Raw genomic sequence first — 12,471 nt, 5'->3', positions numbered from 1 at the left:
AAAAATAACTAAATGACAAAAAGAAGAAGTCTGAATTTTCTGTCAACATGTGAAATGATGAATGTTTTGGTTTTACAGGTGCCACACGGCATTCAGAAGCACATAGCCAGAGAACAGCTCAATTCCAGTTCAGCCTTTGCCCCTGCCACATAGGCCTACTCTTAAGTCTTGCACTTTGGTGTCATATTGTCCTGATTAATGGGTAAATATGTAGACAATTCACGCTGAAATGTCTGATTTAATTTAAAAATACTTTATGTAACAAGTCTTGTTCATGTCAGGTCTTGAAGCCAGTAAGGTCTTCTGTCATTGACCTTGCAGTAACTTTTGATGAGCTACTCAAAGTAGCCCATTTGAGATATGATTAAATTGTTGTTCAGTAGTTTTTAGCCTGAAGTGTTGGTAAAAAAAAACAGTCATAAAAAGTAGGACATCATGGTGACTTCTTGTGATGTCTTCTTTTACTGAGAAAAGCGTCTAAAAACAAAATTACATTCACATTTGAGATGCTGGAAATTTGTGTGGCACCACTATTTGATCACAAAAATTTATTCAACCCTTCCTGATGATTAACAGAGTATATCTGGTCATTGGCTGAATGAGAGCGTGATCTATTCTACAGCAACTTGAATCTTTTTTTTTTTTTTTTTTTACTTTTTATTTAAATTTTTGACATTCAAAATAACATAGGACAAATAACACATAACACAGAAGACAAGTGACAAAATACAATAATACAATAAGGAGGACAATGAGTCAGTGAGTGAATATACAAAATAACAAACAAATGATTGAGTATATTGAGCTCAGGCCACTCCAATGCATGTGATTGCTGACCACTCATTATCGAGAAACACATTAAGGGGTGACCACTATTTTATATATTCATCAAGGGTTCCTTGTAATATATTTGATAACTTCTCATACAGAAGGACTGATAATAATTTATCATACCAAACTGATAATGATGGAGGGTATACATCAAGCCAGACGTAGAATTGAAAGTCATGCTGCATACAACATGACACTGAGCAATTTTCCTTTTTGATCAGACCTGGAGCTAACACCAAAGATGCATAGCAACTTCAATCTTTTTTAACAATCTGTGGACATCGAGCAGGCCAGCAAATCAAAACAATGATGGTCTCTTCTTTTCTGCTGTATATCAAAAATAATTTATAATTGAAAACAGGCAGAACATCCTGTACTAAGTCAGGGCTGTGTAGAGACCATACAGAGTTTTAAAGCATAGACCACCACCTAGTGGACAAATTCAATCATGACACCCTGTGAGTATCTTCTGGATTGTTCTCCTTCTACTGCAAATAAAAGGGTGCATTTTGATAAAATTGAGATGAATAATGGACACAAGAAAAACAAAATACAGACAGTTGATTTTTGGGTTATAAAATGTATCCAGGTCCACTCATAGTAGTGGTCTGAGTCTTCTGGTATTTAAAGATTACTGTTAAGCAGCTAAGGTTTAGTCTTGGGCATGCTCTCTGAGGTTGTCCAGACCATAAATCAGCCATACTGACAAAAACTGGAGTTAAGCTCATCAAAAACCACCTCAGGCCTTGTTCCTGACCCTTTACTGTCTGGGAGTCCTGCTTAATGGTGGCATATAAAAGACAAGCAGTACTTTAGAATCACTAACAAATAGGCTACTTTGAAAAAAAAAAAAAAAAACAGAATAATTAATGATTTACCAATATTTGTTACTGCATTGTTTTTACGAGTAAAATTGTAAAAAAAAATTTCCCACAAATTGTTAATGGAAGAAAAGATGTCTTATACTGCAATGGAGTAAGTACCAGTTAGTTAATGGTTATAAAAACAGGACATGGTTATTGTGGAAAAGAAGGGAAACAAATGAATTGCTTTAGAAATAGTATATTTTAACTTATGCTCCCAAAGAAAGTTAAGTTGTGTTTTAATCTGCTATGAAGAAATGACAAGTTGTCAAATAATTCAAAGATTTACCCAAGGTAACCCAGAGATCTGGACTTATTTTTGTTCTGGGAACAGATATGGTTCCTCTTTTCCCATATTGATAGAAATAATTGTTCCTGTTTCACTGCTGCGAGGCTTTGTGAAGACAAAGTTAAAAAGATATGGTCATGCCATCATTGCTGGGGCTTAGGTATGTTCTGCATGTATGCATAATTAAAACAAGAAATGAAAGAGGATTTAACCTCTTTAGTCTCTGAGCTCTGCTTCCCAAAAGAGTCTGTCCCACTAGGCCGTTTTTCTCCGACTTTAAATGACCTCAGATTTTTCTGTGATGTCAGCTAATTAATGATCTCTATAAAAAATCAAATGAAACTCAAGAACTCTATGTGGATTTTACACTGACAGATGCAAACCACAAATGTGACACCTGGCGATGAATCAGAGGAGGTTGGAGGAGATTCTTGGTATATGATGACTGTTGATGATGGGCCAAGAAATGGAAGGCCATCTCAGCGTGTAGGTGAGAATACACAAGGCTTTAATGCCATTATATAGAGATAGAGGAGTGGTCAGAGTGGGGCGCAGATGGCCTAGTGGTTATGTGGCACCCCATGTATGCAATGAGTTCAAGTCTGGGCTGCGGCCCCTTTCCCGCATGTCTCTTGTCCACTCTTCTATGCCCAACTCCATGCACGTCCTCCTCTATAGATAAAGGCATAAAAAGCCAAGAAATATGGAAACTGAGGAGAGAGCTTGATGCGGGAAAAGAGCCACAGGCTATAAAGACCCTGGCCATCTGCTTCAGTGACAACATCCTCTGTACATGGAGCGTGCAGCATGCAGGCATAACATGGTTTAAAATGGTTATTTATAAAACATTTTGAGTAAGTAGTGACACAGATGGAACAGATCAAATCAATCTTTGTAGGATTAGTATACATTTTCATTGCTTTTTGGCTTATTTGTTCTTAAGGATGGTGGATTGGAGCTGCTGCAGTTTGTCTGGCACTTCTGCTGGCTGTGACCTTTGTGCTCCACTGTGAGTACAGTCATTTATCAACTATGAAAACAAAATATCCCAGCTGTATGACACAATCTGTAGAGTTTATTATGGTTTAGAATGCTTTCAGAGGCACTCCTTTCTAACTCTTAGTTTCAACAATTTTAAACCCCATCTGATAGGATTTAGTTGCAGACTAAATGATGGTATGTTTAATTTTTATGCTTTTCATTGAATCCTTTTTTCCAGATTTCATTGGTACCAGTTGTTGGGACAAGTACAGAAGTTTGATTTGTAATCAGACAACAGACAGGGACACTCTGAGAGGTCAGGACGCTCTAATAAATGAAGATCAGCTGAAGACTTACACTAGAAACCTGTCTATAGAATGAGATTCTCTAACAGATGAGCGAGATCATCTAAAGGTCCTGTCTCACAACCTGACAGAAGACAGAGACACTTTAAAAAGTAATCGAAATGCTCTACAAGATGAACTACATCAACTGAAGGCATACTTCAGCAACCTGACTCGAGAAAGAAACACATTTAGAGGCCAACAAGAAGCTCTACAAAATGAAAAGGAAGCGCTGAGAGATGAATGTGATGCCCTGAAAGATGAGAGGGATCAGCTGAAGATTCAATCCAGCAACCTGACAAAAGACAGAAATACTCTGAAAGATGAGCGGGATGCTTTAAGAAATGAGCGAGACCAGCTGAAGACTGATTCCGGTCATCTGATGAGAAGGATGGAAGCCCTGCAGAGTCAATACAACTCTGTGGTTGCAAGTCGCAATGCATTTCAACAGGAAGTCGATCAGATGAGAATGAGACCAACAGGTTAAGTTTCCCAAGAAACTGAAATTTGTTAAGAATCTAATTCACATGCATTTAAAAAATGTTGATAATAAAGGTACAGTATCAAATACAAGACTGCTGGTTGGATAAAATCCATTATCATGTTTAAGCATCTTCCAAGTCCTATATAAAAAGTTTCTTTTGATCTGTCATGACCTGGGCTCTCTATCATGTTCTTCAGGAAATGAAAACCCTTGAACTCGTTTTAAGTTGTAATAAAAAATCAAAGCTGTATATTGGTCTCATTTAGATTTTAACTACCAGAACTCACTTCTTTTTTCTCTTTATAGCTAAAACTTGCCTGCAAGGATGGAGCTTGTTCAACAACAAGTGCTACTTCTTCTCTCCCAGTGGACATGGGAAAAGCTGGGGAGACAGCAGGCAAGACTGTCAAGGAAGAGGAGGGGACCTGGCCATGCCAAAAACACAAGCTGAGTTTAATTTCATCAGCAGACGTAACGCCTATTCCTGGATCGGTCTGTTGGACAGGCTCCAAGAGGGCAGGTGGATGTGGGTGGATGGGACTGAACTGGTAGGGTACGGGTTCTGGAAATCAGGAGAGCCAAATGATACGTTTGATGATGAGGACTGTGCGAAGGTTGCATGTGACAAAGTGAAATGTAACGATGCCTCTTGTGATACAGGATTTGCATGGGTGTGTGAGGCTTAAAGTGACGTCAGTCATACTCATCCTGTTAAGTATCCTTCTTTAAAAGATGACACTGAATGAGTTATGCCAAATAATCACAATAGTTTTATAATCCTTACTCTGCTTTTACCACGATTTAGTAGTGTAATAAACAACCACGTAGAATTTCCTCTATGAGTTTCTAGAGATTCCAAAGTGACCAATAAAAGCATGAATAACAGAATAACGCTTTGCCTGCTTTTTTAAAGTTATTAAAATATGGCAGATTTAAGCCAGATTTATCACAGCTTAGTAGGATCCTACCAACGTTAGCAAGCATTTTCTATGTACAGAGAAATAACAGCAACAAATCTTAAAACAGCATTAATTTTGGCACCTGATTTAAATGTAGTTTTAGTCTTTATCTTTGGATTAAAAAAGACTATTTTAGTCATTTGTAACCTTTGAAGTTTTTGTCTACTTTTAGTCTACCAAAACTCAAAAACATTTTAGTCTAGTTTTAGTTAATAAAAAGTCCTTATATTTTGGTCTTTAGTTTTGGTGTTTCTTCTCTTTGAACTGACTTAATCAGCCAGATTGTAGCTATCAGTGCTTTCATTGGTTTAAAATACACTGATGAAAACATTGCCATTATTTGACTTACATTTTAGTCTTCTTAAAGAAGACTTGACTTACTTCTCATTGTTTTTATCACCAAAGATCTATTTCTTACTAGTCTTAGTCAAGGCTTACTCATAGATAAAGGTAGTTGACAAACGATTTTAGACAGAGTTTTAGTCATCAGAATTAACATGGTCTTTCATAGTTAACATTGTTACGTACCAATCACACTGTACTTGAGTGGGCCCAGAGCCTTTTCAATAATAAAGGCAATATTTCAATTATTCTAAACCCAAAGTAACAGTATCTGTGCTATACCATGTCAAATTGATCTTAACCTTTAAAATAAGAACAAAGATTTTCAAACTCAAAACAAGCTTCGTTTGCCAAAAGTTTTCCCCAACACTTGATGTTTCAGTTCCCTTTTTAGTGCAAATAATTAATGTTGCTGAGTCGGTTTTAATATCAATCACTCATCCTGAGGATGTCATGAACATGTTAAAGAAATAGGAAATATGAGGTTTTACCTGGTTTTAAAACTGTTTTCATCCAAAGAGATCAATTTCTCATTAAAAAGTTAGAACACATCTGGGACACATGCATATAGATCTTTGTGTATTTGTCAATTAAAAATCTTAATTAAAACTTACATACACCAATATCAGCGCAAATCCTTATTCTTACTAAGACAACATTCATAAATATCTAACCTAATGCAACACAAGATAATAATAATACTAATAAATCTATTTGTATAGCACCTTTACAAACGCATATTTACCATGCTTTGACAGACACGGCAAAGCAAAGAACTCAGGGATTGATAAGATAAATATTAACAATCCAACCAAACAAACAAGGGCTTTACAGTCAAACACTACATTAGGAACAAGCTAAAGCACAAAAGTTAACAAATATAAACACAACTGAAAGGGATGGAAATGACACAGGAGATCTTGAAAGGCAGTTAAAATTGAAAATCACTTAAATCTATAGGAAAAGACAATATGATATGATATGGTTTTAAAAAATAGACACCAATCAAAATGTGAAGACATCACACCATTAGGGCTAAAACAGATAAGAAGGTTTTTAAAAGATAAAAAGAGATAAAACAGGTAAGTAATTAAAAAAGGGTGGCACAGATAAATTGAGTAGAAGCAGCAGAAGGAATAAAAAAAAAAAAAATCAAAGAAAATGTTTTAATAATTACAGGAGAAAACACCACCCTGCACTGTGAATGATTACATGTTTTGTTCAATAAAAACATGAAAACATATCATTTTTTGTGCAGTATTAGTTTAAGCAGACTGTGTTTGTCTATTGTTGTGACTTTGACAAAGATCAGAACACATTTGATGACCAATTTATGCAGAAATCAAAGAAATCTCAAAGGGTTCACATACTTTTTCTAGCGACTGTATATAATGCTTCAGATCTATTTAATCCGACTTTTGCTGATGCCTGTTATTGAAAATACACTACATTGCTAAAAGTATTTGCTCACTTGGCTTGACTCATATATGAATTTAAGTGACATACCATTCTTAATCCATGGGTTTAATATGACGTCGGTCCACCCTTTGCAGCTATAAAAAATTCATCTCTTGGAAGACTTTCCACAAGGATTAGGAGTGTGTTTATGGGAATTTTTTACCATTCTTCCAGAAGCACACTTGTCAGGTCACACACTGATGTTGGACAAGAAGGCCTGGCTCACAGTCTCCACTCCAATTCATCCCAAAGGTGTTCTATCGGGTTGAGGTCAAGACTCTGTGCAGGCCAGTCAAGTTCATCCACACCAGACTCTCTCATCCATGTCTTTGTGGACCTTGCTTTGTGTACTGGTGCACAGTCATGTTGGAACTGGAAGGGGCCATTCCTGAACTGTTCCCACAAAGTTGGGAGCATGGAATTGTCCAAAATCTCTTGGTATGTTGAAGCATTCAGAGTTCCTTTCACTGGAACTAAAGGGCCAAGCCCAGCTCCTGAAAAAAACAACAACCCCACACCATAATCCCCCCTCCACCAGACTTTACACTTGGCACAGTGCAGTCAGACAAGTACCATTCTGGCAACCGCCAAACCCAGACTCGTCCATCAGATCACCGGATTCGTCACTCCAGAGAACATGTCTCCACTGCTCTAGAGTTCAGTGGCGGCGTGCTTTACACCACTGCATCCGACACTTTGCATTGCACCTGGTGATGTATGGCTTGGACCCAGCTGCTCGGCCATGGAAACCCATTCCATGAAGCTCTCTACGCACTGTTCCTGAGCTAATCTGAAGGCCACATGAAGTGTGGAGGTCTGTAGTGATTGACTCTGCAGAAAGTTGGTGACCTCTGCACACTATGCGCCTCAGCATTCGCTGACCCCGCTCCGTCATTTTACGTGGCCTACCACTTCGTGGCTGAGTTGCTGTCGTTCCCAATCGCTTCTACTTTGTTATAATACCACTGACAGTTGACTGTGGAATATTTAGGAGCGAGGAAATTTCATGACTGGACTTGTTGCACAGGTGACATCCTATCACAGTACCACGCTGGAATTCACTGAACTCCTGAGAGCGATCCAATCTTTCACAAATGTTTGTAGAAACAGTCTGCATGCCTAGGTGCTTGATTTTATACACCTGTGGACATGAAAGTGATTGGAACACCTGATTTCAATTATTTGGATGCGTGAGTGAATACTTTTGGCAATATAGTGTATCATTGAGTGTCACTCAGGATTTGATGGTCTCATAATGTGTTCTCACCAACTCTGCAACAAGAAATAAAGAAAGATATTATGGGACATGGTAATGACAATCCATTAAACTACACATGAAAGAAGCACAGCTTAAATCAAAAAGGATAGAGAGAGATGAGGGAGGAGAGAGAAGAGGATTAAAATATATGATATTAAAAATCCGAATTTAGTGTCCACACAGCAGAAAAAAGACAGTTAAATAAGCATTTCTGCTGTTTGAGATCAACGGGCATACAGTTCTTACATTTAGATGATACATCAAAATTAACACTGTTATAAGCAGTTTGTTTGCAGAAAGAAATGGGACATGAAAATAAACTGAAATGCCTCTCATATTCTCCAAAACTCAATTTCAGAACTCTGCTTTCCAAGAATAATTGACTTCCTACTAACAGGTCACTTTTCTCTAACCTTAAATGCCTTCCAGTTACTGTAGAGTCAGCTTATTACTGATCCCTATATAAAACTGTTGCATACAACTTTTGAAAACTCTGTGAGGACTTGAAGGTGACAGACACCAACAGGACGCCAGACAGATGTCTGCGATACCGGATGAAAAACCAGAGGAAGTTGGTGGGGTTACTCAATATAGAATGACTATTGATGACGGACCAAGGAGAAGGAGGCGATCTCAACGTGTAGGTAAGAAAACACATCTTTATACATTATACTCTGTAGATGTACATACTGTATATAATGATGGATGAAACACACAACCAAGTCACTTAAGTTAAAGTCTTGATACACCTGTTCGAAAGTTACTGTAACACCAATGAAAGTTCCAGTTCATTTCCAGCTCTGAATGCTCTGAAAAATGACTGTTCAAATTACTCTTTAAGAATGTCTTTGTGTATTATACTTCCTTGCATGAGTGCAGTCAAGAATAAATGAGTGTTTGTTCTGCTATCTGAGAAATTGAAACATTATTTGCACTTTTCACATCTACAGATTTGCATTTCGAGAACAAAATAAATAGTAATAGGAAAAAATACCTAATGATCTGTGAAATGTCAACTAGCAGTTGTGCAACTTATTCTTAATCCTTAATCATGGAACTGAAATGGTATAGAAACAAATCCCTGACAACCAAATGCAGAACTACACAAACATTTTATTGTAATTTAGATCTGATTTTAGGAAAAGGACCAGAACTACCACCTGACGGTTATATACAAGGTACAGCTGGAGAGTGAGAGTATATTGGTGGGACAAGAGGAAGGGCTGGGCTGGTTTTTGTGATAGTTTGATTGCTAAAAATCTTAGCAGCAAGGGGTGAACATGAGCCCCAAGGACTTAAAACTTTCCAAAACAAAGCAGTTCATTGATGAGTCACAGTGGACATTTTTTTGCAAAGTTTGAAGAATTCCCTAAATTCATTCTTGAGATTTTGCATTCACAAGACCCTACACCCTCTAAAATCTATTCAGTTTATCTTTGAGTAAGAGTGGGTATTTATGCATAGTTTGAAGAAAATCCTAAAAGCATTGCTGAGATATCAAGTTGAATAGCAAGGTATGACCTTTGGCCTTAAAAATCAAATCAGTTTATCTTTGAGTCAGAGTGGACATTGGTGCAATGATTAATGAAAATCCTTCAAAGCAACACCTTTACAGTAATAGCCAGACATATGGACAACCCATAAATATATGCCTCCAGCTACGGCTATCCAGAGGTTGTGAGAGGAGAGGTATCACAGAAATGTGGAGTAGTCAAAAATAGGGTATATGTCTTTCTAATGCAGTGTAGTAAAAGTCAGAAGTTTCCCCCAAAGTTAATTTCAAGAAAAGTGCAGATACTAAAAAGTGTACTTAGGTATAGTACTATATGGAGGACAAGGACAGATGGGACTTCACACTTATCAATAATTTCAGTAAATTAATGCATTGTCATGAAATTTTTGTGGTATTAATTAAATGACTTTTTGTTCTTAAGGATGCTGGATTAGAGCTGCTGCAGTCTGTCTGGCACTTCTGCTGGCTGTGACCTTTATGGCTTACAGTGAGTACTGTCATCTATCAACTATGGACATATGAACACAGATTGTCCTAGATGTATAATTACAATCTTATAATGATCATGTGAAGAGCTTAAAGAGGAAAATCATTTCTTATGTTTGGTTTCATCTGTTTGAAACAGTCCCCTAGTTACTTTCTTTAGTTACAGTTAAAGACAAAACATGTTTGATGCTTTTTCTTTATTAACTCAAGATTAGATTAGATTTATTTACTTTTATCTATTTTGTATTCCAGATTTTATTGCTATCATTCGTTGGGACACCAAGTATGAAGACCTGATCCACAACTTGACAGCAGACAAGGAAGCTCTCAGAGATGAACGTGACCAACTACAGACTTACTCCAGTAATCTGACAACTCAGAAAGAAGCTCTAAAAGATGAGCGAGATGTTTTCAAAATAGAGCAAGACCAACTGAAGATGTACTCCACCAACCTGGCTGAAGAAAGAGACACTCTAAGAAATGAACAAAAAGCTCTAAGAGACGAACGAGATGCTCTCAGAGACCAGCGAGACCATCTTAAAATTCTATCCCAGAACTTGACCGAAGACAGAGACACTTTGAGAGGTAATCTAGATGCTCTAGAAGATGAACTAGATCGACTGAAGGCATATTCCAGCAACCTGACACAAGAAAGAGACATTCTGAAAGATCAACGGGAAACTCTGACAGATGAGCGAGACCATCTTAAGATTCTATTTTACAATCTGACAGAAGATAGAGTCACATTGAGAGACACTCTACAAGATGAACTCAATCAAGTGAAGGCATACTCCAGCAACCTGACTCGGGAAAGAAATACACTTAAAGATCAGCGAGAAGCTCTGATAGATGAGCAAGATCAACTGAAGACTGACATCAGCACGCTGACTAAAGATAGAGACACTCTTCAGGAAGAGAAAGAAGCTCTGAGAGGTGAACGTGATGCTCTGAAAGTTGAGAAAGTTGCTCTGAAAGATGAGAGAGATCAGCTGAAGATTCAATCCAGCAACCTGACAAAAGACAGAAACGCTTTGAGAGAAGAACGAGATGCTCTTACAGTGGAGCGTGACCGTCTTCAGGACCAATCAGCCAGCCTGACAAAAGACAGAAATTCCCTGAGGGATGAGCGGGATGCTTTAAGAAATGAGAAGAATGCTTTGATGAATGAGAGAAACACCTTACAAGGGGAGAGAAACGCTTTAAGAAATGAGCGAGACCAGCTGAAGACTGATTCCAGTAACCTGGTGAGAAGGATGGATGCTCTACAGAGTCAGTACAACTCTTTGACTTCAAATCACAACACACTTCAACAGGAAGTCTATCAGCTCAGACTGAGGCCAACAGGTAAAAGATGTTACTTACCTTAGTGACTAAAATTTAAGAATGTAACCTTTACTGTAAATGTAGGGGATGCTGATATAAAGGGACAATATCAACAACTTTAACTAAGTGCGATCTCTGAGCTATAGTTGTCCTTTAGCTTGGTGTTTGCTCAGTCATGCAGGTGGAGTTTTTTTTTTGTTTGTTTGTTTTGTTTTTTTTGCTTTGTAGCTCATATTAAGTACAAGATTAAAGATTTATATCAGTCTCACTTGGATTCAAATTGCCACAACTTTCTCCTTTTTTGTCTTTCTAGCTAAAACTTGCTACCAGGGATGGACCTTGTTCAACAACAAGTGCTACTTCTTCTCTCCCAGTGGATATGAAAAAAGCTGGGAAGACAGCAGAAGAGACTGTCAAGGAAGAGGAGGGGACCTGGCCATGCCAAAAACCCTGTATGAAGTGGTTTTTGTCAGCAGATATGATCTGTTTACCTGGATCGGTCTGTCAGACAGGATGCAAGAGGGCAGGTGGATGTGGGTGGATGGGACTGAAAAGTCAGGTGAAGGTTTGTGGAGAACAGGAGAGCCCAATAATTCTAACGGTAATGAGGATTGTGCAGAGATTCCACTGGATCAGTTGAAATTTAATGATAACAACTGTCATGACAAATTTGCATGGGTTTGTGAGGCGTAAGGTTCAGAGAGCAGCAGAGTTGCATCAGTCAGGCCCTCTCTCATCCTGCTGAAAATCTTTCTTTGAAATAAAACATGACATTAAATGGGCTTCCTCATCATCACAGTTTTTTCTAGCTTTTTTATACCATTATTTACATGTTTAATGCATTCACTTTAACACACAAAACTGTAACTTTAGTACTTTTCTCCACTGATTTTGGAATAATCAATAAAAGTACAAAGAAAAGAGTAATCCATTGATTTTTTGTTTGTTTATTTGCCCTTATATGTGATTGTCTAAATACTGCAGATTTAGGTGGTAGACACAAAGGTTTGTCTCCCGTACACTGACATAATGCTGAGTTTTCTTCACACAGACAACTATCAGGAACCAATGTTTCATAGATCTAAGCTCATGCTAAAAACAACTGAGGCTTAACATGTCAAATTGTTCTCACCCCTCAAATGAGAGACAGATTTAACCTCACAGAATCATCTGAGATGGCTTTAGAGTCTCCTGACAGGATCAGGGTCATCATAGTTGGTGAGGTTGCCTTTAGATTTTGACCTCTATTGGAGGAAAGTCATGAACTGTGTAAGTAGTGGTGGTGCCACAGTTATTTCTTATAATTCCAACAGGAAACTAAAAATAATCTCAAATATTGA

At 37.7% G+C, this 12,471-nt stretch overlaps 1 protein-coding gene across 1 annotated transcript; it reads left to right on the top strand.

The window, feature by feature from the left end:
- Positions 1 to 8,312: 8,312 nt before the first annotated feature.
- Positions 8,313 to 12,008, top strand: LOC121513931 (C-type lectin domain family 4 member M-like). The gene is made up of 4 exons (XM_041793959.1): positions 8,313 to 8,453; positions 9,744 to 9,809; positions 10,061 to 11,152; positions 11,445 to 12,008. The coding sequence occupies exons 1-4, from the start codon at positions 8,348 to 8,350 to the stop codon at positions 11,822 to 11,824; spliced, it is 1,644 nt and encodes a 547-aa protein (XP_041649893.1). The 5' UTR covers positions 8,313 to 8,347; the 3' UTR covers positions 11,825 to 12,008.
- The last annotated feature ends 463 nt before the right edge of the window (positions 12,009 to 12,471 follow it).

This window comes from Cheilinus undulatus, linkage group 8 (genome assembly GCF_018320785.1).
Source record: "Cheilinus undulatus linkage group 8, ASM1832078v1, whole genome shotgun sequence".
NCBI lineage: Eukaryota > Metazoa > Chordata > Actinopteri > Labriformes > Labridae > Cheilinus > Cheilinus undulatus.
This window is presented reverse-complemented; position numbering and strand designations above follow the sequence as displayed.